Genomic DNA, 25,547 nt, shown 5'->3' with positions numbered 1-25,547 from the left:
TTTCTCTCAAAATCTCTCATTTTCATCACCGAAGATCATCAATCAAGGTAAGGTTCTTCACTTTCAAGTTGGATTCATGACTTCTCTCTCTAGCCTATATATTCTTAGATTCCTCTCTTTTCCTCTTCTTTCAAGGTTTGAACCCAAACTCAAATCCATGAGTTCCTACATCATTTGAGGCCTAAAGGAAGCTTGAATCCATTCCTTCTACTTGTCTTTACAACCTTGGTAAGTTTCTTAAACCTAAAAGCTAGTATCTAGAAATTGAGTGATTTGAGATTCTAGGGTTTTATGGGTTTTGTAGATTTGGGGGAAAATCTTTAAATTAGATGAAATTAGTGATTTAATAGGTTAATTTAGACTTGTTTATGGTTGTATTTCTAGATTCTATTGTTGATTGGAGTAGCAAGCTTGAGTAGGTGAAGTTCAAGAACTTGGAAAGTTTGGGTAAGAGAAGGTAATGGTTTCTTGATTTATTGGGTTAATTTGTGTTAGATATGTGAAATTAAAGTTGTTTGTATATTGATTGGAGGATGGGCTTACCGAATAATAGGATGATTGAGGCCGGAGAATTCAAGGTTAAGTATTGGTTTACATAGCTAATTTTTGGAGTGCGAGGTAGGGAAATTTCACCCCTTTGCTATTATCTTTGAATATGTCCTCCTATTAAAAACGTTTATATTTTTCATTGTTTATTATGATTTCTTTCTCGCCTTAATTGTCCCTAAGGGAGAACAACCCCATTGTGATTATTTTTGTTGTATGACTTGAGTTATATTGCATACCCTACATGTTAAGTCTTTTATTGAGCATGGATTATTCTTGAGCATGGATTATTCTTGCATCATGTAGTAGTATATATGTAAGTTGTATGTATACTTCATTGCATAACTATGTTGGACATGCATTGTAGTTGCACGGTAGATGTCGGGTATGGACCCGTACATCTCCTAGGTTTGATTGATGTGAAATGTGGAATGTCGGTGGGTTGTTCAGGGTTCCTATGAGTATGGGAATGCCGGTGGGCCGAGTCAGGATTTCACATGTACTTGAGGCACCATGCGGTGATGTCATTGGGCTGTTCAGGGTCTTGATGAGTATAGAGATGTCGTTGGGCCAAGTTAGGATCTCATATGGTGTTATCTACTTGTGTTTGGGATGTACAAGATGTTAGTTATCATATTATTACATTTATACTTTTCCTTAATATTTCAGCCTTATATTATTCATTCATTCTATATTATTCCCTATTGGCCTTTCGCTCACCCTTTTCTTTTCCTTATTCCCTCCTCGCAGGTGAGTCTAGTTTCGCTACCAGGGTTGCGGATCAGGAGGAGCGTGCGTGACATTGATAGACCCCTGGAGAGTAATAGGACTAGATGGTTCTAGAATTTGATTATGTTATTAGTATTTTGTCGTACTTGTTTTCTTGGTTGAGACATGTTGTGTGATAAATCAATTCAATGGTTAGATGGACGGTTGGGAGGGTGCTCCGTGTGATCAGGACTCTCGGACCTGGTTTGTGGACTTCGTTTCCTGACGATTGATTATGCATGCAGGATTGCTTGTTGCGTTGGTTGTTTGATTATATATGTTATTGTGTGGAGAATTTATATGTTATTGTTAGGTGGCCTAAGACCCTGCTTAGAGTTGAGAATTTATTGATGATATGATTTGTTAGGTGGCCTAAGGCCCTGCTTAGACTTGAGAACTTATCTGTGATATGAATTGTTAGATGGCCTGATACCCTGCCTAGGTTGTGAATATATTTGTGATATTGTTGCGCGTTTACTCCAGGTTGACATCTTCCGTAATACAGGAGGGTGCTATCAAAATTTTCGCTGGTTTGATGATTGAATTAATTAGTGGTTTGATTAAGATGGTACTAAAAGTAACGCATTCCGGGTTGGGTCGGGGTGTTACACGAGACGTTGTTGTACCTTGATGCGATAAGGTGTCTCATATCAAGCATATTCATCTAACAGTCGATTGGTGCTGGTTTATTTGTCTCAAAAAATACAAGCGCATTGTGAGTATAGCATGTCTGCTCATAACTGCCAAACAAAGATATATACTCTTTCCAAAATTCCCTTAGTTCTTCAATTAAATCACGCTTAATAGAAACCAAGCAATTTCACTTCCTTCGATACCTAACAAGCCAACAATAGCTCTGAATCCACAATTACCGTCGACTGGTACATCGATGACATTCACGACATGTCTTCTCAGTATTAGGGGAAATTGGTTGACATAACTTGGTGATGGAAGTTGTCGTCCTCTTCTTGATGTTGATGCAGCAATGTCAATTGATGAACAACTATGACGATGATGTACATATGAATTCTTCAAAGAAGCTTCCACATACTCAAATGCAGATGGATCTCTACGAGTCGATTTATCATTCTTTCTCAATTAGGGTCGACCACGTGTATTTTGTATGACTTTTGGTTCCAAAAGTGAAGCAGTGGACGGTTTGATTATCTCTCCTAACTTCCTCAATAGTCCAATTTTACCAGACTGTGGCTTCATTTCATTTGAAACTGTTCCACAATTTGCTCCATCTCAATCGTACAGCTGAGATCATTATCTTCTAATAACTCGCTTGGCTTAAAGTCAAGTTTTTCCAAAAATGATCAACAGAAGATAAAAGAATTGGCCTTTTTTGCGGGCATATAATGATATCTCATGTGTACAAGGAAGTCCATGAGTTAACCGAACAATACATCTACATGGTTGAATGTCAAGTCCAACAATTTTTGCCCGATCTATCTCTTCTAAGACTTTTTGTAAAGCTTGTTCAGACACAAATCCTCTAAGCTCTTCGAAATATGATGTTCAAAATCTATGTTGAACAACATTTAAGCTTGTAAGACTTTTCGTTGACATATCAATCATAATGTTGTTTTCCTCAGTTGAGAGTCTACCAACAAACGAATGTCCATCCATGTAAATTGTTGCTGAATGATTATGAATTCCACTAAGAACCGTGATCATCCCATCATCATTGGTTTCCAATTTCATTCCTTTCAATCGAAATGGGCAATTGCATTTCTTAGACCGTATAAGTTTTGTCGAGTTCTTCAATGATCTATAATTTTCACCACGCTTGCATGCCATTAACAATTTGTGACGCTTTCTAGGACCTCCAATTTCCGACCGTAAGATGATAACAATGAACCCAAGATTTTGTCTACTATGACGTGCCCATTGGATTAATTCTTCTCGAGACTGAAATATCTACACATATTACAAAGATACAAAAAAAATTCACATCATAAAAATTCAAACTTAAATAATTACAAACATATAAAAAAATTCACATCATAAAAATTCAAATTAAAATAATTATAAACATACAAAAAAATTCACATCATAACACAAAGTATTAAAATAAAAATTCTAATATTATATGATGAATATTATTTGCACTCCATTATTTACTGAGTACACCTCACTCTAAATAAATCCCACCGAAAAACATAACAATTATGAGTTCACCCCATTTGTGTTTTTTTTTTTCTCTAAAGAACACAATCTACATCCTTAGAACCCTAATTCCCAATTCATCTTGGTCCAAAGCCTCTCTCACTCTTATCTCCATCTCTCTGAAATCACAAGACACAAATCAACACATAACACAAATCCAGATGATCTGGTGCTGCCACTGAAAGCTTTAGGAACATCCAGATGTATTTCTCATAAGGGTATTAAGTCAAAAGCGAAGTCACATGACAGAGATGGCTTCAGGAACATCCAGATGTTATACTAAAGCCAGGTCCTGATAGATTTGTGATCCTACATAATCGTGGACCAATTCCTCTGGCACTATGGAGGAGAGGTAGCATGGAAGATTTTCTGGAGGAGGTGAAAGAACGACTGAAGTGTGAATATCAAGGAAAAATTCTTAAAAAAAGTTATGTGGTTAGAAGAAGCGGGATTGAGACCCCTTTTAGTGAAAAGTCACTAGATGCAAAGAAAATTGCTCAACATATAGCAAGACAGGTCAGAGCAAATGTTACCAGGGATGGTGGGGAAGGTAGGTGAAGAGGGAGAGAAGGATTTGGGGTTGAGAATGGTAGGGTCAGTGGATATGTTGATAGATTAGGTTTTTTTGTAAGTTTTTGGGGTGTACTTAGTAAACGATGGGGTGCAAATAAACTTTATCAATAAGAGAGAGAAGAGAGACACAAGATTTTTAAATGTGTTTCACCCGATACAGGTTACGTTCATGAGAATCGCCGTTTTCACTAAGAATGAGATGCAATAAATATTTAGGTCTTTCCATCTTGGCCCAACTGCCCATGATCAGGCTCCACACAAACTATCATCTACCCCAGCCCAACTGCCCATGTTCAAGCCCCACACAACCTGTCATCGGTGTGCAAGATATGGCCTTGAGGTTGCAACATTGCTTTTTCTTACAGATAGAGAACTGCCCATCAATATTACCTGAATTATGTACCTTTTTCATATGGCCCTACTGCAGCTATGACATTGAGTGAAAGTATTAGTAGTATATGGTTGTGGTGGGACTCGCCACACTGTATTAAGTAAAGGTTAGGTTTCATTTGTCGTTTTGGTGAATTGTATCAACCAGGCAGTCACTTTTCAGTCTTCAAATACCAAATGCCCTAGGATAGGGGTTGGAGAAGTAACCTACCCATTATTAGCTCTTAACAATTCAACATTATTGCTCACCAAACACATATTTAACAAGGCAAACATAAGATGATGAGACACAGCACAACATGCCTACCAACCACGAGGCACTATCATATGATATTTCAAAATAAAATTTCAGATAACATCTTCATGCTCTTCATAACCACTTCTTCATCCCCATGTATCATTTTGGAAATTTGTATTGAGTGAAAACTAAGCACGCACAAAGAAAATTACTCTCGTACCGGTATACACATCCGAACCATATGATCTTCCAGTATTTAGCAATGCACACGCACTCCGAGGGGTCATGAGAGCTTGTAAGTATAGGGAAAAAGAATGGTAAACTGAAAATGTTGAATTTGCTTCATTTGGTCTCTATAGAAAGCGCGACTGTTTTCAATAGTGGATGAGAAATGCTGGAACAACCTGCTATTTGCTACAAGGCATTCCATGGTAGGCGATATGAAATTCCATGAAGGGACTGTTACCACGTCCCCTCAATCATATATATCCGTTTTCTTCACCATCCAGCAAATCTAAGCGTCTCCATAGCACCCACAATCTGAAGAGATGAGCTAGGACAATCAGAGAAAATGACATGTCAAGCAGACTAAACAAGAAGATGAGAGAGCAATGTCTGTTTAGCATATCAAATCTCCAGTGGAAAATGCAAACTGTAAAAGCAGCTTCACTGCAATGGCTCAAAATAATAAATTTTAGCCAATACTACAGTGATAATTCCAGACCTACTCACTGAAAAGAACTTCCAATTTGAACAAGTGGGTTAGACAGAAGAAATCAACTCCTGTTGGCACAAAGGGAGTGCAACCCAAAGAAACAGGAAGAAGAAACATTACCAGAGGCCTTCTTTAGTTCTTTTCATACCAAACCAACCCCAAGCTAAAGCCTCTGATTGGTACAAGTATGCCAACCAAGCCAAAAACTAAAAGAAATTTTCTATTTTTCTATTCATCTGGGAATCTGGAGAACTGTCCAACTTCACGTGAAGTAAGAGCTGTTCTGTGATGAGTGTATGCAGAATGTACAGATACCAATGATTTCATGGTCATCTTAGTGCCACGCACCATATTGCTAAGACAACTCTTTTTTTCTTTTTTTTTTGTGAATCAAGCTTTGTCACTTTAAATCCATATGAGAATGGATCATTTTGATGAGCCTGATTTCCTACAAGCATGCTAATTGGCCATGGAAGACATTTGATGATCAACAAGAAGATTATATTCATATAAGCTGCACATATGGGAAAACTAACAAGACAAGAGAAAGGAAATGAAAGCAGAAGGAATTAAGAGAAAATTTACGACACTGAATGATAAAATCGAAGCCTGTACCAAATTTTGGATGTTGATACTGCTTCTGTTGCTAGTGATTCAAAATCTCTGAGTTGCACCTTGAATCTCAGCCAACGGATTCACTATGAATCCACCACCTCCCTGAAGCTGCAACCTATGGTGGTCGAGCTTAGATGTTCCAGCAGTGCCACTTTTATAACCTCTGCTACGCATGGTGGCCGATGGGATACCATTGGAAGTAGAAAACTTAGAGGTCATCTGTCGGTCTTCTGTTCTCCTCCAGAACTTGGAGCTCAAAAACTCAGCGCCAGGGAGAAGACAACATGTGGTTCCATGAGAGCCAGCATTAGTCATTCTTCCATTTTTTACTGCTAAGTCATACGAGATCTCATCCAGAGCCAGCTCCAGGCCATGCACACGTGTCTCGAGAGTATGTATACTAGTTTGTGAGCTGCCAATGAATCTCTAAATGCAAGAAGAAAAGGAGAATCATGAGATATGACTTTCTGCAAAACGTACCCTACTATTTTCACACATTGACAGCCATCAACTACCATTTTATTCCAACTGATCAGGCTAGGAAACTCTGTATTTTGCTAGTATACTATAGTCCTTTCTGACGAAGGCAAGTGCTTTAGACATTAAATTTCCTCCAAGCAATCACTTTGGAGGTTCAATGTAAACTGCCATGAACTTATTTATAGCACATTTGCAAGCAAATTAACATTTCATTTTAACTAGTTTTTCATTCCATACATGACCTTCAAGAGAGAACAGTAAGCACTAAATAGCACTGGGAATAGTATTGTTACAGAAAACATAGCCAGGAACTATAAACCATTAGCTGCAGAAGCCACATTCCAAGATTCATTTAGTCAAGAAAACCATATGCTTGTTTTTTGTAATAAAAGAAAGATAACCAAATTATAATGTGTACAATTATTTAGGGACTCACAAATATGATGCACAAAATAAGGAAGTTCTCGGTTTGCCATCTTAGTTTATCAATAGTTTATGCCAGAGAACCACAGATGAAAAATTAATCTACCACATTCTCATGGTAAGGCAAAATCAACCACAAGATGAATAAATTACCATACACTGAATAACGCAAAGGAAAATTTTGGGCAAAATAAATCGTAGTTTGACAAATCCAATTGAAGTTGATAAGTTATATTCCTAACAAGCCCAATTTTCAAGCGCTGGCAACAAACCTGGAGAAGATCTAACAGACTAGATTGTTGCTTTTCAATCTGAACAAGTTGCTTGCTTATCAGAGATAAATCCTCAGACTCTTTGTGATTGTTATTGTGATTTTCAGTATCTCTATTCAGAACATTAGATTCTGGACTCTCCTCATGGCATGGAGCCACACGAGATGCACTAAATTTGTGTGTGTTTTCATCAGAACTCTTATTAAAAAGGGCTCGCCTTGTCTCCAGAACTCCGAACCTAGTTTTGCCGCTTCCCTGCTCCTCTTTCATCTTATGAGTATCATCACAACCTTCAATTGAAGAGGCAGCAATTGGAACAGTGATTCCAACATTACAGTCTGAAGCCTTCTTACAGTCTAGCTTCTGGAATATGGCCGGACCTGTTTTCTTTAGACTGCTATTTGAAGGATTTTTCTTCCCCGCAACAGTTGCCGATGAACTAGCAGGTGGAGTTGACCTGCTAGCAGGACTTGTCTTCTTCCTCATTCGATGAGCTTCAGAACGAGCAGCAATAGAATTCTTGGATCCAGGTGGGTAGCGCCCATCAATAGCATCCTCTGATTCCACAGGGGACCAGCAATTCATAAGGAAATCAATGGATAGATATAGAAGACAAAAGAGCTATGAAATGATAATAGTAAAACCATCTAAAACATAACCCAATTAACTAAAATGCCAGAAATCCCAATCAATCATACCAAATACCCAATAAATCAATCAGAAGAGTAAAGTTTTAACAAAATCAGATGAAAAAAATCATGTACCCCTGGAAGAAGCCTGTGATTGAGGTGGCGGTGATGCCTCCTCTGAAACATCAGGGACCTTCTTCCACGCCTCAATCATTTGATTCATAACCTCTCTAACAGCCTTCACCTTTGAAATGGAATCGAAATCAAAGCCATGGAAAAAAAATTAGAATCTAACATCTGAAATGAACATTTATGCTGCAAAATTTACGAACCTTATCGAATTTCCGATTCTCAAAGGCTTTCAAGCATCCGGCCTTAAACTCAGGCAAGGCGTCAGTCTCCACAATGGCCAACCTTTCCAGTCCCTCTGCCGCAGCTTTTCTCGCCGCCCAATCCTCGCTGCTCAAAAAACCCAGTAGACACTGCACCAAACTTCTTAACCCCTCAACGCCCCGCCCCGACAACGCACCCGCCCCTATCACACTCCCGACGACAACAAGCACCGCACTCTTTGCCCTAAACCCCTCGTTCTTCAGCAATCTCTCCAGCTTCGGCATCAATGCCCGCCCGAGCCTGCCGGGATCAGGATCTGGAGCCGCATCGATCGCAGCAGCGAGACACAGAGCAGATCCGATCTGGGCGTTGCGATCCTGCTCCGTGAAGAGCGCGTCGCTTAAGGGCCTCAAGAAGGCCGAAGAAAATGGAGCTCTGGTCACATTGGCGGTTAATGCAGAAACTGTGGAAATGCATTGTGATCGGACGGAGGAGTCGGAGTCCCGAAGACGCCGAGTGAGATGGGCTAGGATCTTGGGAAGGAAGGGAGAGAGAGATTGCGTATGAGAGATGGAAATATCGGCAAGGAGAAGAAGACAGTGCTTGCGGATGGCAGGTTTGTCGGTGGTGTCAGTAGAGAGTATACATGAGACGAAGGTGGGAAGAGTTGAAGAGTCCAAAGAAGCAACAATGGAGTCCAGCTCGGAGGTAGCAATGGAGTATGTATCGCGATCACCGAGCTTTGTGAGGCATGTGAAGACCTTGAGTTTGAGGTTTTGGGCCATGTTGGAATGGCAGAGTTTAGCTCGTTAGGCCGTGAAGTCAGTCAGCGGTGGTTAGGAGGTGGCGAAGGTGGGATTTCTGGCAGCATTGGCGGTTGGTTTCGCGGTGTTCCTTTGTTCATGCTGCCATGTTGTACAGCTTTTTAAAAGCACGAGGAAGGAAGTGATTAAAGGTTTGCAGGAATGAAGCGGTGCCGTTTTGATTACAAGGACTATTTCCTCATGATCGTGGTCGTCGGTGTTCACTTTCACTCGAAGGTTAACTTTTACATCAAAATTCAAAACTTAACAGAGTGGTATATAACTAAAGTTTTAACTCCTCTGACACGAGTGATGAGTTTTCTAAGCTTAAGTATTTCAACGAGGATCTAGGAGAATAAATTTGTGTCGGCCTGGAGCTCAAAACAAACAATATCACTTTGATGTATCTGGGTTAAATTTTTTAACATGGGATCGAAGCTAATATTCGGTCCATTTGGACATTATCTCTAGTCTCTACTCGTGTCTACTTATTAGACCTCGCATAAATGAGTCCACAAGTGAGGGGAAATGTCAAGACTTATAGTCACACTCGGATTGGCATAACTCAACTAACTAATACACAAGCAAAGATTCAACTACTCTCACACTAGTAATGCGTTTCCTTAACTTAAGTATTTTGGAAACTGTCTTGGAGAACAAATCATTGTAGACTTTAAGCACATAACGAACAATATCACGTTGATGTGTTTGGATTGAATTTTCTAATACTTGATTCAAAACTTATAAAAAAAATCTATGAACTCAATAGTAGTGGTTACTAATTTACCATAGCTCATGGGTTATGCTCTTTGGTTGACAAAATGGGTTTGCACATTTTTAGCCCTATAATTAAGGTTGTTATCATGTCGCTCTTGTCGGTTGGATTTGAAGCAGGGACATTTACAATGGCATATTTATTACATGGCTTTCTAATGCTGGTTATGTACACAAAAATAATGTCGGCAGCCTTGAAATTGAATCCATCAATTAACTCTTTTTTTTTTTTTTTTGTATTTTTGTACTTATGAAAACTAATTAAAATTTTTTTTTATAATAATAATTTAATTGGTAATTGTTAATTGTTGATGTAATCATAGTAACTTATTATGAAGGCAATCAATGAAGTATTTTGAACGAAATTTAAATGTGGATGGGAATGTTGGCTTCTTGTTGATCTCCTAACCTAATATGCTTGTAAAGCAGGTGAGGTATGATTTTCCAAATTAGCAAAAACAAGCATGTCTTCCCACAGTTTAACAAATAAAAGTGACATAACATTTAGTATTACAAGCAAATGAACCACCTTTTTTCTGATTTTTTTAATCGAGAATGACATTATACAAGTTTGTCCTTTAACATCTGTATGGGTCTAAACTTTGGTCGTCAAGCTTTTGCACAAAAATTTTCAATTGACAATATGATATGTTGAGTCAAAACTCAGCGCGTGATCACAAAGATATGACTTATATTGGAAATTGAACCCAAGACTCTTCTCAACTAGTATTGAAACATTTTTTTAAATGACCAAGAATCATGGGAATTCCAAATATTTGAACTATTTTTTATAAGGAATACACACATGATTGCGATGTGATCAACCCACATTATTGTTGATTAGTAGCGGGTCCAGGATTCGAAATCACTGGAGGCAAAAATAAATAGCGGGAGTTCGGGCTGCCCCTGAATTTTTTTTTTTAGGTTAGTATTATGGCATGAAGAAAAACGTTAGTAATAATTTCAAGTAATAAAATATTAGATATTCATGTATCACAATTGTTCTTTACAAGTTTTTATTTTCTAAAAATACACTATTACAATATCATTATTAATAGTTCTAAGCAACTATTTTCTATGAAATATACATGACAATCATTTAAAAATTAGTCACTCATCCGATTGTGCAAATCCTTTTTGACAAAGTTCATTCCTGAAAAATATCTTTCAATACTTATCGTTGCTATGGGCAAAACTAATGCTAACTTTAAAAGTCGATAGACCAAAGGAAATGAGAGATGCTTCTTTGTTTGCACTAACAATCTAGAAAGATCACCAAGTCCCTTCAACTCACTAGATTTGTCATCTGTTCGTACATCTGGAATGCATGTCTCTAGTTGATGCTCAAGAGTCATGCATTCTATGAGAGAGAAGTTATCGAGATAAAATTAAGCCAACTTTATCAACTTTTATGAATCAAAATCGCCAAAAACATCACATAGATTCAAGCAACCAACACAAAGAACCAACTCATAATTTATCTTATTGAACCGATCATTAAGCTCTAAAATCACCACAAGCATCGCTTAGATTCAAGCAACCAATACATTTGGTGTATACCGTATGATTTATATAGATAAAAGTCCTAGTTTATATGCCTCACAGTCACATTGCATACAAATTAAACTCTCTGGACTTCTTTTTTTGGTTGCAAGAGAAGGAAACAACAAAAAGTTTACTTTGAGGAATGAGAGAGTCGCAATCTATTTTCTCGATGGATGTTGAGCATCTCCCTCCCTAAATTCTCCATAAAAGCAGAGGTTATTGTAAATATGTAGCTCGTTTTTTGTATACCTTTTTTCAGTTTTAGGGTTATGAATCTGATTATATCAATGAAAATAGGAACTTGAATTATTATGGCTTGCAAAGCTGGTAGTTTAGTGCCGCAATTATGAGTTCACCTCACTCTAAACAAACCCTAGTTAAAAACATTATGAGTTCACCCCATTTTGTGTTTTTTTTTTCAAAATTTACAAATTGCATCCTATGCATAACAGAAAACAATATAGAGACGATCCGAAAACAGAGTATCTCATCCAATGCAATATACCTATAGCAGAACATGAAATCAGAGACAAATATGAACATAAAATCATTAAGTAGTGCTGTAGTACTATTCAATAATAACCACAATTAGATAAGCAGTCATATCAGTCCTAAAGAAAATGAAGAAGGCTTTGCAGTGTGCTCCTGCATAGTCCATATATTCAATACATTCAACTCTTGCAGCTCATATGATGACCTTCAATCAATCTACCAACTCCACAATTGCTATGTTAATAGCTTTGACGATGAAAGTGTCGTGAATTTTTCTATCCTAGAAGCAAACATCTGTCGCCAACCTATTGCATTGGATTAGGGATAAGCTTATCTATTCCTCATCAACGTTCTCTTCTCCATCGAAGGAGTGTTCCTCATCATCCATTGCTTCTTCGTAGTCCATATCGTCTTCCTCTGCTGTGCCCACAACTCCGTCGAATGTTCCAACCAAGAACCCGTAGAAGAATCGTCTGATAATTTTAGGAAGATGCTCTATAGGAGATAATGAGGAGGGAAAGGAAGGAGAATGAGAGAATGAGGAGGGAAACAGTTGAGTCAAGAGGGGGTGTTTATAGATCAGTGTTTTTAGAATGTTTGTGGGGGTGTACTTAGTAAACGGTGTAGTGTAAATAATGTTCATCATTTCTAATATACTTTTCCCTGTTCATTTTTATAAGTGACTTGAATACCGTTTGAACAAAAGAAAACTTCAAGTACGAATGCACTGCAATGAGTTTCTAGTACCTATTGAAATGAATTGAACTTTAAGGTGTGATAACAATTGACAGTAGTATCTTGAAGTCTTTATATTAGTGAAGCTTAGTGATGCTACGAAGGCTGAGGATGATTCATGCCATTCTAGCGCTTTAGTTCGATGGGTTGGTGACCCCGATCGATGGCTGGATGGTCAACTTTGTGCTTTGGCAGTGAGGAGAAGAGAGATAAAAGAGAGAGACAGTGACTATGAATAGAGGTGAGTAAATATAGGAGAGAGAGATGTTTCTTAAATTTGAATTTTAAAAATTATCCACCTTGAATGGTGACATGCCCTTCTTCTTTTTCTTTTTTGCTCCCTTGTGAGAAATGAAAAATGTGTAATGGGTTGGCCGGGTTTCTTGGATAAAGGAGAAGGGTTTAGGCCTCTGGGGTAGGCAGGTCTGGTTGTGTGACTGTGAGTGAAGGGAGAGGCCTTAGACCATCCACAGCACACTCTTAACGAAAACTCCAAATATTCAGTTTTTACACACTTTTTATAAATTTTCAGTTTCTCAAAAAGTACATTCACACATCAAACACTTTAAACCACTCTCTAAATAATTTAAATATTCATTTATACAATCAATTTTAATCTTATCTATAAAAAGAAAAATAAAGTAAAAAAGTGGTCATTTTATGATAAGAAACCCATCCAAAACTCGGCCACAACCATATTGGATTCCATCTTACATGGTAAATCTTAAAAACATTAGCCCACTTGCTCCACACACACCAGCCAATTACAGAATTTGTGCCACGTGATAATGACGCCAAAAAAATTCACTTGCCAAAAATTGAAGCTATTTTGGGCAGGAAGTTACTTTAACTCTAGAAGCTGCTCATTTTCTGTTTCAACAATGTCTACCAATGTCATAAACTTTAACGGTCATAATTCAGAACATAGGCATTACAACAAATAAATAATTCATTTCTACATTGTTGAGACTAAATTTACAAGATTAGAAGCAGGAACATATGAAGCAAGGTGATCTCAACCATGTTAAACAACAAACGAAAAAGTGCAACAAAAGATCCAGGGAAGGTGGTTTCTGGGTTAGATCGAACAAACATAGCGAGAGCAATCACGTTTCCATTTCCATTTCACATCATCTGATTACCATTTGACCCTCTCCAAATTTTAATCTATCTACTGCTGCTGTGTATGGAAACAGTGCAATCAGAAACTGAATGCAACAGAAACTGTCAAGTCAATAGTTTCCTATCAAGTTCATTTTATCTCCACTGTTGTGTATAAAACTTGCAATAAAATAAATTTGAGTGGTGCAGTTTACCAGATGGTAACATGCCAGCAACAGCGTGACAATTTCTTGAGACCACACATCAGCATGTTGACCTATGTTTTACGAGCACGGTCACGCCATGAACCTTGTTGCTTTGCAAGTACCTGACACACCGTAAAGAAAATTTATCTGGTTTCACGGATTAAAAATAACTGTTGTCTAAGCTTTTCTCACTTTATTTTTATCACATATATGCTCTTGAGTGTGCTTACCTTCTCACTTATGAGACTTGCAGCAAGGCCACTTCCACTATTCTCTCTTTCGATGATTTCTGTTTCAGGCTCATTAATTGGTTTGACGGATGATGAGAGTGCTGGAGCACCAAACATAGCCTCATCATGAGCAGCTTTGATTTGATCCTCTCTTCTAGCCTTCAAAATTCATACAAATAAACATTGCATTATAAACGTGAATATTTTGTGTTAAAAAATAGATGAACAATCGCATCAGAAATTACAGATTCCCCTTCTCTTCCACATACTCACCCTTTACTATTTCATGAAAACTAGCACATATGAAATGGGTGCTTAAAACAAGGGAAACCTAAAGAAATGTTGCACTGTACCTCAACAGCAGAAAACCGGAAACTCTGGCCAATGTGCTTGACCAGGGTTGTATCATCTTCTGCAGCTGCAGATTCAGTGAGCATAAAGCATCAGTTCAACTTTGCCTATGTGAGTTTAAGGCTATTTACTCAAAAACTCTTAATGCCAAGCATACCAGTAAATATGTTAATCAAGTCCATTTTGTTCACATAAGCAATTTACTGGCATTTTTAATGTGCTTAACTTCAACATATATAAACAAACATAGTATATAACCAAGAATACTTCCGAATTTCCTAATGTCAATTGTCAAAATGTTGAACCTAAAATTTTTTAAAGATATCACATTTTTTTCGTTCTTCTTATGCTGTCATTCTCTTACCAGGTGTTTGCAAAGGTCATTGATAAAGATTGTGTCCAGCAAATCATCAGATACAACATACTTATTTCTGAGATATATACAGATTATTTTCACAAGCAGTATTAACACCTAATACAGTATAAAATCATTTAAAATGTTTCAACAATAAGGTAAGTGAAAAAATGAGAAAAATGCAAGAAAAACACGGTATGAAGTATGGATAGCAAATAAATACTAGAATTGGGTAACAAAGATAAAGTATCTGCCACCGACAAACAACTGGTGAAAAGATACAACCCAAACCTATTGTCTTTGGATGACGGACTTCATGTAATATACAGTATATTCATAAAGGAAATCTAGATTAACATGTTATACCTTCAATTTCCTCATCATCTAGCGGGGCGTCCTTGTTGAATTCAAATCGTTCCCAGCCAGAGGACATGCCTTTTTCCACATCCTTTTCAGCTACACGTATGCAAGCAGGATAACAAGATAAATGTTGGTCATCATTTGTCTCAAATCAAAGTCCTATCTATATTTGACAGCATTAATACAGTTAAATACCTACAAAAAAGAGGTTTTATGGGGAGAAAGCAAAGCCTGCAGAAAGTTTAAGTAGATTCAGTGGAAGGTTAAGTTTACCGAGAAACTTTGGTGGTCTAGCTATCACACCTCTAGCAGAGTTTAAAAGAGCCATTGATGGCGAATTGGAATAATGGATTTAGAGGTTTGGTAACTGCAAATTATCAGCTGTGGAGGAAAGCACTAAGCAATGGAGACCATATCACCAACTTGAATAGAAACCCTTATGGGACAGGGTTATGAAAACATATAAGCAACGGCTGAGAGGACTAGAAAAGAAAACACTCTAGCTTCAAGGTTGGCCTTGGCAACAAAAAGTCAGGTTCTGGTATGATTGCTGCATGGGCCCAAAGCCCCACACTCATTAAAGACTCAATTTCCTCTACAATGTGGCCATTCTAAAATAAGTCATAGACAGTGAGTGCTACAGTTCCTTGATTCCACTACAACTAGGAAGTAGGAACAGCAACTTGGGACATTTTTTAGGACAAAAGATACACAGTGAGTCTAGTTACAATGAGTTGGTAGAAACGCGACCAGGGCATAGCTGATTTTCCATGGGAATGAATATGGAAAGCTATAATTCCTTCTAAAATCTTTCTTTACGTTGGATTCGGGAAGCAGTACGGGAAAAATATTTTGATGTTGGCGAACCTAGAAAGAAAGGTTTAGCACTCCCTAACAGATGTTTCTTGTACAAGAGAGGAGGAATCTAAGAGTCGCATTCTTCTACAATGTAACTGGAAAAGTTTGGGAAACAATCGGGATGATGATGGGAATGAGCAGGGTTAGAAGTGAAAGCGTGCCTGCATAATGGTTGATATGGATTGAAAGAAATAACAGGTTCTTCTGCGAGCAAGATCTAAGTTAGACAAGTTCATAGACAATTGGCTTTATACTTTCAAATTTTGGCTATCAAGATACTACAACAGTATACTTGCAACCATGTGCCCTGATGTAACTTAAAACTCTATTGTTTTCCTTCGTTCTTCCTTTGATTCTCCTCTCTTTGTACTTTCTTTCTCCTGTGTACATTTCTCTTGTTTGGCTGCACTTTCTTAGTGCCCATTAAAAAAGAACTCTTTTGCACTCAATAGATGACTCAATTGCATAACCTACTTCCGCGGTTACTCAATGGTCGGATTCAGAAGATTAAATATTTAGACAAAGTTTCCCCAATTTTTCTCTAAATAATTAATAAAATAGAGCAATATTCATTACTATAAAAAAAAATTCCCTGAAAATACTGTGGGTGGGTTATAGCTGCGGGGAAACCGAGTATTAGTCATGCCCTTCATTTGAAAGATACAGAGCTTCAAAGAACAAGGCTAAAGGCTATAGACTGTGACCAAAATGTACTAGCCCAACCACACACAACTCTTGGTTGTCACTTGTCAGATAAATTAACAAATTGGCAAATGCTGAAGTGATGATGTGCATCTATTATTTTCCCCAATGACACAAACCAAAGTATTTAAGAGAAAAAAACAGGAATTTAGCATTTCAAACCAATTTCTACGGCAACAGGTTATCCGTTACCAGTCTCATCAAGCTGAAGTTTCATCCGGGCTTTGACTCTTTCAGATGGTGTCTGTCCACAAGGAAGATAATTTCTTAGCATGTTTCCACCTAAAGGTGAGCACAAACAAGTGTGAATGCTCATGCAAAATGGGGAGAGAGAGAGAGAGCTACTTAGTGAGACTACACATGCACTTACTCAGTACACTTATTTCACCATGCCAAATGGAAGTAAGAATGCTACTAGTATTCAATCTAATGCGTGAACTCTGTTAATGATGCATATATCAATGGACTCTCAAAATTTTAATGTCAATTGCAATACATATTCATAGAGGTAAAAGATGATATTGTAAGTTCTGGAAGGAACATATAATAGATATCCACCCCCATACTGAAATACGACAACTTGTATTTGCAACTGCTCTGCATATTCCACAAGAAAAATGCTTCGTCCCCCAATTTCTTACCCCCATTTTAACCCCCATCCATATAAAGTACTAGATGCTTAGGGGACCCTACATCTATGTTCATAATCAATGGAAATCCCACATGCCACATGGATTGGGGGTTAAAATGGGGGACAATATTTGGGGGATTGTGGCATTGCTCGTTCCACAAAGTGGAAAAGATAACAATATCCAAATTAAGAACGGCAAAAGCAACAGCCAAGAGGTATATCGTGCACCTTGTAATTGAAATAACTTATGGATGGGTAAAATAAATTAGCCGTACTAAAGAATATATCCTGCATATACTCCAAAGCAGAGAGAGTTGACGATCAGAATATTACAAAGAGACTAACACCAGAGAAAGAAAAAGAGACCTGCTGCGGCATTTCTCTTAAATATATGTTTGAAAATCAAATCTGGTGAAACATTAGCGTGTGTTCTATTGAGAAGTTCCTAAAGACAACTTGAAGGAACATCTGATTACTAGGCTATCACTAGGCTAAGCTACATGCAATAATCAATGTTTTGGGATGAAGTAGAATCCACATATCAAACACTTACATTCAAAAAGACGGTACTAGTTCACCTTTCTTCCACCGTCAACAAAAACTACGCACTAATCATATTCACATGTTCAAACAATAATATGAACTCTCGCAGTTTTTTTATTTCAGTGGAAAATTCACATTACACAAAATCTCATTCAGCTTTAATACTTAATATAATTGAATAGATTTGAGCATAGATAATAAAATTAGGATCAGTGCAAATGAACAATGAAATTTATCAAACAGCATTACATTGGTGTAAACGACATACCATCTTGTCATACCCATCAATCAAACGCGAATAATCAACGCCGCCATTTCTTTCCTTCCCCTCTTTCTCAGTATCTCTCTTCGACCTGCGCGGGGACAAGCTCCTCCTCTTTTCCGATCTCCGTTCCTTACGCGGTGACCAACTCCTACTCCTGCTCCTTCTCGTTCTCCGATCCCTATCTCTCTCCCTCTCTCTGTTTCTCTCTATATTGCGGCGTCTCTCTCCGCTTCTGCTTCTACTTCTACTTCGCTTACTGGAATACCTCTCTCCGTTCTTATCATCTCTATCCCTATTTCTCGAGCCATGTTGCCGGTGACTCGATTCTCTGCTACTTCTCTCACTCCTAGGAGGCTCGTCTCTGGATTTCTTCTTGAGCTTGTTCTGGATAGTTTCTAGCTGGGCTTGCTTTTCGAGATTTGAGGTCTGTGGAGGACTTGAGGCCTTGACGAAGTTGCTGAGGAAAGAAGAGGAGGAGGACTTAGAAGGAACGGCGTCGTTGCCGGAAGAGAATCCCAGACCTCTCTTGAATCGGGCTGCTCCTTGACCTTTCCGGGTGAGCTCGTCGTAGTAAGCTACGGCATTCTCTTCCTCCATCGTTACGGAGGAATCCTCGGATCCCAAAGGCCAGAGGACAAAATATTCGTTTATATTCTTAAACAGTTAAACTATCACAGTTTTTTAGATTTTACCCTTGAACTTTGAAATTTCTTGTTTCCACCCCAAAAGGTGTGCCCCTAGCTACCCCATTTAATGTGGTGTGTTGGATGTAAAGTAAGTCCTACATATATGTTTTTAATCAATGATTATTTTAATACCACATAGATTTGGGGAATTTTTGGGGTTATATTTTGAGAGTCTCTAATATTTTCATTCAATTAGGGATGGCAAAAAAAACCGATCCGAGCACTATCCGTAGGGTACTCGATCCATTTAAAACCCAAAAACCGATTCTATAGGTTTTGAAAATAGTTTTGGTTTTGGTTTTCAAACCCGTCAAGGTTTAAGGTCGGGTTTGGTTTTTGATGTCGGGTTTAGGATACCCGAATCGTTTAATAAAAAGATCCATTATAGTAATAATCTGATAAATCATCTATAAAGGTATACTACTAGGATACTAAATTATAACATGATAAAGCATATTAAAACGTATATATTTATTGAAGCATACTAATAAAACTATAAATTAGACTAATTTGAATTATAAAATCATAATTAATATAAATCATACTCAATATTAATTTATATTAATATAATCATCAAAGAAAAAAAAAATATTAAAAGTTAAATGGTAAATGGTTATGGAACGGTTTCGGGTTTGGAAATTTAAATGGTTTTGGAACGGTTTTGGTATAGAGTATCTTAAATGAAAACAGTTTTGATATTTACTAATTGGAAGGGTACCTGACCCGTTGTCATCCCTACGTTCAATTAAATACATGTTTCAGTCTCGATCAGAAATACGAGGTGATTTGCAAACGTGGAATCTCTCATCTGATTATATATATACACGTGGCAAGATAAAAAAATTTATATTCGGAAGTGCTAGGATCCCTAGTAAGTTCAGCCATAAGGGTCCATAATTGATGTGGCATGCCAAATAGGCATGATGACATAGAAAACAAAGATAAATAAGATAATTTGAAACAAGTGGGCACAACAGTTTTCAAGCTTCTATTACTTTTTTAAATGGAATTTCAAAACTTTTTATCTCTCAAAATATATGTTACATTTCGAAACAAATTACATCTTCAGAGTTAGTATGTAAAACTCTTTCCAACAAGACTCATAGTTGATATGTTTTACCTCACCATTCTTAATTATATTGTTTTTGAGATTGTGTCTAAAAATCTGTAACACTTAAAATAATGTTTTATTACATTGTGTCAATCCTTTAATTTTTACAATGTAATAACCTTCTAATTGCATTATTCTTACTATTGAAAATAATTGAAATATATTATTTTTCAAAAATAATGTAATTATTTGTCTAATATGATAAATCTTATTGTTTATTTTTAAAATATTGAATTATTTGTATAAAATTTCATTAGTTTATTACATTGTTTCATACCTTGGTTTCATCATTATGAACATATTTGAAGGGATAGTTCAAGAGAAAATGTCCTTTAAATTGAGTTTGTGGATGCCCTAGCCGTATGATACTTTTTATGCCCTAAATGTGTAGTCAACTTGGTTAGCCCATAACTTTTTCATTTGAGAACTTGAAATTTGGTATATGAATTATATTCACCATGATCTTTCATATGAATGCGCAACGGTCAAATCTCAACCACCACACACAGGGGCTACACAGTGGCAGTAGGTTGACAGTTTATCGATTTTGACTATTAGTACTACTTGCTTCGTTGAGTGATCAAACCTTACCCGATTGTTATGAAACTTTGTATGCACATTCTAACATTAGAATGATTTATCATGCATTAATTAGAAATTTTCTGGGCTAATTTGAATTATGATTAACCTAAGTGCCTAATATAAAGCTCTTTGAGTTTATATACAATTGGAGAGTTCTACCTCTTAATTCAGTTTTGGATAGTGATAAGTCTGATTTTTAATTATGAGCTTGGAGTTCTAGGAAACCAATAAAAGCTTAAGTTCATCAATATTCCACTAGGGGAATTATTGCAGTGGTTGGAACAAGCCTTAAGGTTCAGATTATTTTGTGAAGGATTCAGCTGTGCAAAGTGTTAAGAAGTTAATACCCGATTATTCAAGTGATACAATATTGAAGACTTGTGCATGATATTAATGTGGATCATGTCTAAGACCGTATGTTACTGAAAATTTAATCGAAAAGTCTTCTAGAAAGTCTTCTAGAAGGTATTCTACACATTAGAGATTGTCTCTTGATAAGCTCATATTTTCTTACATTTTAATACCTTTCAAACATGTCTTTGCTGGGAAATTGGTTTTAAAAAGGGCTTAATACTTTGTTTTTCGCATTTTCAGCTTTTTGGAGCAATTGGATGGTTTTTGGTGAAAAACAGCCAATGTGGAGTATTTTGAAGAACCGTCAATTGGAAAACAAAGTGAAGACCTTGAAGTTTCTTGGAGAATATTTTCAGAAATTTTCGTGGAACCAATTAACTCAGATTTTGAAGAAAAGTTGAGCTGAAGTGCAAAATCACCAAGACTGTGCTGCCTGCAAAGAATTGGGTCTAGAAGATTCCTCAGATTTTTGTTAAAGGCACGGGATATAGCTTTGGAAAGCCAGGATGTCAAGCTTCAAATTGCATATTTTTAGGGATTTTTCCAATTTAAGCTTGATAGCAATTTTCGATCGCTTAAAATAAGCAAACAAAAATCCCAAATTAAATTACTCGCAAGCGCACAAGTCCGTAGTAGAATAAATTACGCAAGTACAAGGTCGTACCACAAGGATTAACTATTCAACGCAATTAATCATTGTACTTATTGAAATAATTCAGAATGATGATTGTTTGTGATTTCAAAAAACATAGAAAATAAGAAAGTCGTAACTTGTCAAGCTGGGTTGTAAACAATGTGATGAAAGCACTAGGACGATGAATCCATCTTAATAATCCTCTCTAGTTGTTTCTCACCTTACTCTTAATTCACTCAATTGATATCGTTGACAGATTCACTAAGACGTGAACTACCTATGGTATCTAGGCTAGTTCGTTTATCTTAACATGCAACTTGGTTATGGTATCTAACTCAAATATGACCATGCAAGACGTCCTTAAGTGCAAGAATCCCTTAATATGCCATGTAAACCCTAGGAGTATGGTATCTACCCTGAGTGTTTCCAATTTCTAATCACTAGAAGCTGGTCTCAAATCCCGTATGGTATCTACGTGAATTTGCAACAGATTACTTATTTGAAAACCTAGTTGGTGATCAGTCATCTATGCATTCAAACAGTATAACATGGTGATTAAAAATCCAACATCAAAAGAGTAATTAAGAATAAAAGCAATAACAACTAGAGTATCATATTAAAATTTCATCATGCCCTAGCAAACGTATTTAGTTACACATCACCATAGAAGAAAACTCAAGGAAAAACATGAAAAGTCTAAGATTGCACCAAGGTAGAACTGCCGGCTGTCGTCCACTCACTGGTAAATAGCAATTTTCGATCGCTTAAAATAAGCAAACAAAAATCCCAAATTAAATTACTCGCAAGCGCACAAGTCCGTAGTAGAATAAATTACACAAGTACGAGGTCGTACCACAAGGATTAACTATTCAACGCAATTAATCATTGTACTTATTGAAATAATTCAGAATGATGATTGTTTGTGATTTCAAAAAACATAGAAAATAAGAAAGTCGTAACTTGTCAAGCTGGGTTGTAAACAATGTGATGAAAGCACTAGGACGATGAATCCATCTTAATAATCCTCTCTAGTTGTTTCTCACCTTACTCTTAATTCACTCAATTGATGTCGTTGACAGATTCACTAAGACGTGAACTACCTATGGTATCTAGGCTAGTTCGTTTATCTTAACATGCAACTTGGTTATGGTATCTAACTCAAATATGACCATGCAAGACGTCCTTAAGTGCAAGAATCCCTTAATATGCCATGTAAACCCTAGGAGTATGGTATCTACCCTGAGTGTTTCCAATTTCTAATCACTAGAAGCTGGTCTCAAATCCCGTATGGTATCTACGTGAATTTGCAACAGATTACTTATTTGAAAACCTAGTTGGTGATCAGTCATCTATGCATTCAAACAGTATAACATGGTGATTAAAAATCCAACATCAAAAGAGTAATTAAGAATAAAAGCAATAACAACTAGAGTATCATATTAAAATTTCATCATACCCTAGCAAACGTATTTAGTTACACATCACCATAGAAGAAAACTCAAGGAAAAACATGAAAAGTCTAAGATTGCACCAAGGTAGAACTGCCGGCTGTCGTCCAAGAAGTCCTCCAAAAATCCCTCTTAAATATCTTTTCTCCCCGTTACCGACCTTCTAGGAAATTCTTCCATCAACTTTAGTTTCCTTACTAACAACAGCTAATGGGAGATCTCAATCCTTCATTCAACGAGATTGGTAACAGCTGTTTTTATTTCCAATTTTGATCATGTTTCATTAATTGGAAAAATCCCTAAAAATATGCAATTTGAAGCTTGACATCCTGGCTTTCCAAAGCTATATCCCGTGCCTTTAACAAAAATCTGAGGAATCTTCTAGACCCAATTCTTTGCAGGCAGCACAGTCTTGGTGATTTTGCACTTCAGCTCAACTTTTCTTCAAAATCTGAGTTAATTGGTTCCACGAAAATTTCTGAAAATATTCTCCAAGAAACTTCAAGGTCTTCACTTTGTTTTCCAATTGACGGTTCTTCAAAATACTCCACATTGGCTGTTTTTCACCAAAAACCATCCAATTGCTCCAAAAAGCTGAAAATGCGAAAAACAAAGTATTAAGCCCTTTTTAAAACCAATTTCCCAGCAAAGACATGTTTAAAAGGTATTAAAATGTAAGAAAATATGAGCTTATCAAATACCCCCAAACTTAATTCTTGCTAGTCCTCGAGCAAAGAAAGTAAATCAAACAAATAAAAAAAAATATAAAAAAAAAAACCTAACTCACTTTCGTAGGAATCACGGTTGCATTCAGCGTATACAACAAGCCTTTAAACCCCTAGGTGCCCCTAGTGGACGAGTTATAGTCTCGTGAGGGTTTACTAGAACGACACCCACAAACATTTTTCCTTTCCCTTTCCACAATTCATCATGATATCTTCAACAAAACATCAATAGAAGAAAATTTAGAACTGTGCACACACAACTAAATTCAGAGTTTGAACTCCACACATCACAGTACAGCCACTTCAACCAATTGCTTACATCATCTATTCCATTAGTTTCTTTGTGTATTTCTATGCACAGATCACACATGAATGTTTGACTTCCAATTGATCATAACACAAGTATTTCAGTATCACAAGAATCATTGGAACCATCAAGTGAAATACCAAGGCATATATTTTTTTTTTCTTTTTCACTTTTTTTTTTCAAAATTTTTTTTTCATTTTTTTCCTCATGACTTGTGCAATGCTAAACCTCATTAAGCTTTCTAATTGACCCATGTAACGAGCTTTCAACCAATGACTCCCAACCACTTGGCTTAGGGCATTAGGTGTAGAGACACCCCTATGAGTTTAATGACTCGAGTCAAAAAGGCTACGAGGCTTCGCTTGTCATGCAATTATTCATCTCGGTCTCTCTACCTTTTTACGCGAAACTCACTGCTTGCTAGGCAAGAGGCCCGGTTACTCAGTAGAAAAAAACCAAAGACAAACACACAATTATTTTGCATATACTTATTGATTTTCTTTTCTTTTCTGTTTTTTTTTTTTTTTTTCTTTTTCTTTTTCATGCCAAGGTATCTAACTCAACAAATTCCAACTCCTCTTAAAACACTAGCAACATTCATGATTAATCTCAAATGGCATACCCCACAAACATATGTAATGTGCAAGTATAATTGTTAACTAAAAAGAATAAATGAAGCAAGACCCAGCCTAAAGGGACCTAGATGTGATGGTGTGTTCCCAACTTTCATTTATTTGAGTGCTCACAGAACTAAATAACTTCAAATCTGTAAAGAGAAGACACATGATGTTATGCATAATTTTTTTCTTATTTTTTAAACAGGTTATCCACCCCCACACCTAAACCGTGCATTGTCCGCAATGAACCATAACTGAATCGCAAACAAAACAGAATGTAAAGGGAGGAATGGTACAACCTGACGCCAACAATGTAGGGATGCAGGTGAAAAAAAACTCAATCGTTGCCCGAGCGATTATTCACATTCCTAGGTTCTTGCAGTCGGGCGAGAATGGTTTGCTGGTTCCGGAGAATCTGTTGTTGCCCTTCTTCTAAAGCCTTGAGTCGCGTGAGAATGTCACTCACATAAGGTGGAAAATCTGGTACAGGGGCATTAGTGTGTGGAGCAGCTGGTATGGTATTCTCCTCGGCCACTGGATCAGGTTCTCGAGCGGATCGCATATGTATTATGCTGGATTTGAATTGGGACTCCTCGAACAGGATGGGCTCATAATCTTGGACTGGAGTAGGAGTCGGCAGTGACACTCCCAAATGGACAAGTAATCTGGTTATCAATCGAGGGAAATAAAGTTTACCTTTCTCGGTTGTTTTAATTCGAGCAACCTTGTGGTGAATTTTGTGAATACTGTCAAGGTAAACTTCACCAATATTGAACCAAATGTCTTTGTAGATGTAGTACAAGATAGATAGGTACGGTTGATGACGCTCCTGCCCATGACCAATGGGACAAAGATTATGGTGAAGTAAAGTATCCATGAGCCACATGTCTGGAGGCAAGTGAGCTCGCCTGCTACCCAATCCATTCTTCGTACGGCGACCCCCACACATGTCTTGGATCATCTCTTCAGTGGAAACTT

General features: G+C 37.1%; 2 protein-coding genes across 8 annotated transcripts; both read right to left on the bottom strand.

The window, feature by feature from the left end:
• Positions 1-4,737: 4,737 nt before the first annotated feature.
• LOC119987349 (TORTIFOLIA1-like protein 3) lies at positions 4,738-9,086 on the bottom strand. 4 transcript variants are annotated; one of them, XM_038832235.1, is made up of 5 exons: positions 8,154-9,086; positions 7,957-8,065; positions 7,193-7,749; positions 6,012-6,443; positions 4,738-5,240 (listed from the first exon to the last, which is right to left on the bottom strand). In XM_038832235.1, the coding sequence occupies exons 1-4, from the start codon at positions 8,937-8,939 to the stop codon at positions 6,057-6,059; spliced, it is 1,839 nt and encodes a 612-aa protein (XP_038688163.1). In that variant the 5' UTR covers positions 8,940-9,086; the 3' UTR covers positions 4,738-5,240; positions 6,012-6,056. The 4 variants fall into 4 exon arrangements, with proteins under 4 accessions (XP_038688163.1, XP_038688162.1, XP_038688161.1 ...); XM_038832234.1 differs by having other exon boundaries at positions 4,738-5,227; positions 8,154-9,085; XM_038832233.1 differs by having other exon boundaries at positions 6,018-6,443; positions 8,154-9,085.
• A 2,809-nt stretch (positions 9,087-11,895) lies between these two features.
• On the bottom strand, positions 11,896-18,749 carry LOC119987314 (serine/Arginine-related protein 53). 4 transcript variants are annotated; one of them, XR_005465428.1, is made up of 8 exons: positions 18,109-18,749; positions 16,859-16,910; positions 15,113-15,202; positions 14,394-14,458; positions 14,041-14,199; positions 13,820-13,932; positions 13,355-13,727; positions 13,003-13,120 (listed from the first exon to the last, which is right to left on the bottom strand). XR_005465428.1 is itself a non-coding variant. In XM_038832189.1 (6 exons), exons 1-6 carry the CDS (start codon positions 18,700-18,702, stop codon positions 13,882-13,884), a joined length of 1,011 nt encoding a protein of 336 aa, XP_038688117.1. In that variant the 5' UTR covers positions 18,703-18,749; the 3' UTR covers positions 13,598-13,881. The 4 variants fall into 4 exon arrangements, 1 of the variants encoding a protein (XP_038688117.1); XR_005465429.1 differs by having other exon boundaries at positions 13,355-13,683; XR_005465430.1 differs by lacking the exons at positions 13,003-13,120; positions 13,355-13,727 and adding an exon at positions 11,896-12,263.
• Positions 18,750-25,547: the final 6,798 nt, after the last annotated feature.

Source organism: Tripterygium wilfordii, chromosome 20, assembly GCF_013401445.1.
Source record: "Tripterygium wilfordii isolate XIE 37 chromosome 20, ASM1340144v1, whole genome shotgun sequence".
NCBI lineage: Eukaryota > Viridiplantae > Streptophyta > Magnoliopsida > Celastrales > Celastraceae > Tripterygium > Tripterygium wilfordii.
This window is presented reverse-complemented; position numbering and strand designations above follow the sequence as displayed.

Excerpts from the sequence above, each read along its gene's own strand:
- LOC119987314 (XM_038832189.1), bottom strand. The coding sequence starts at position 18,702 with ATGGAGGAAGAGAATGCCGTAGCTTACTACGACGAGCTCACCCGGAAA. Across the intron at positions 16,911-18,108 it reads TTGATGGGTATGACAAGATG|ACACCATCTGAAAGAGTCAA; the intron begins GTATGTCGTTTA and ends CCTTGTGGACAG. Across the intron at positions 15,203-16,858 it reads ACTTCAGCTTGATGAGACTG|CTGAAAAGGATGTGGAAAAA; the intron begins GTAACGGATAAC and ends GCATACGTGTAG.
- LOC119987349 (XM_038832235.1), bottom strand. The coding sequence starts at position 8,939 with ATGGCCCAAAACCTCAAACTCAAGGTCTTCACATGCCTCACAAAGCTC. Across the intron at positions 8,066-8,153 it reads AGAATCGGAAATTCGATAAG|GTGAAGGCTGTTAGAGAGGT; the intron begins GTTCGTAAATTT and ends TCCATTTCAAAG. Across the intron at positions 6,444-7,192 it reads GTCTGTTAGATCTTCTCCAG|AGATTCATTGGCAGCTCACA; the intron begins GTTTGTTGCCAG and ends TCTTGCATTTAG.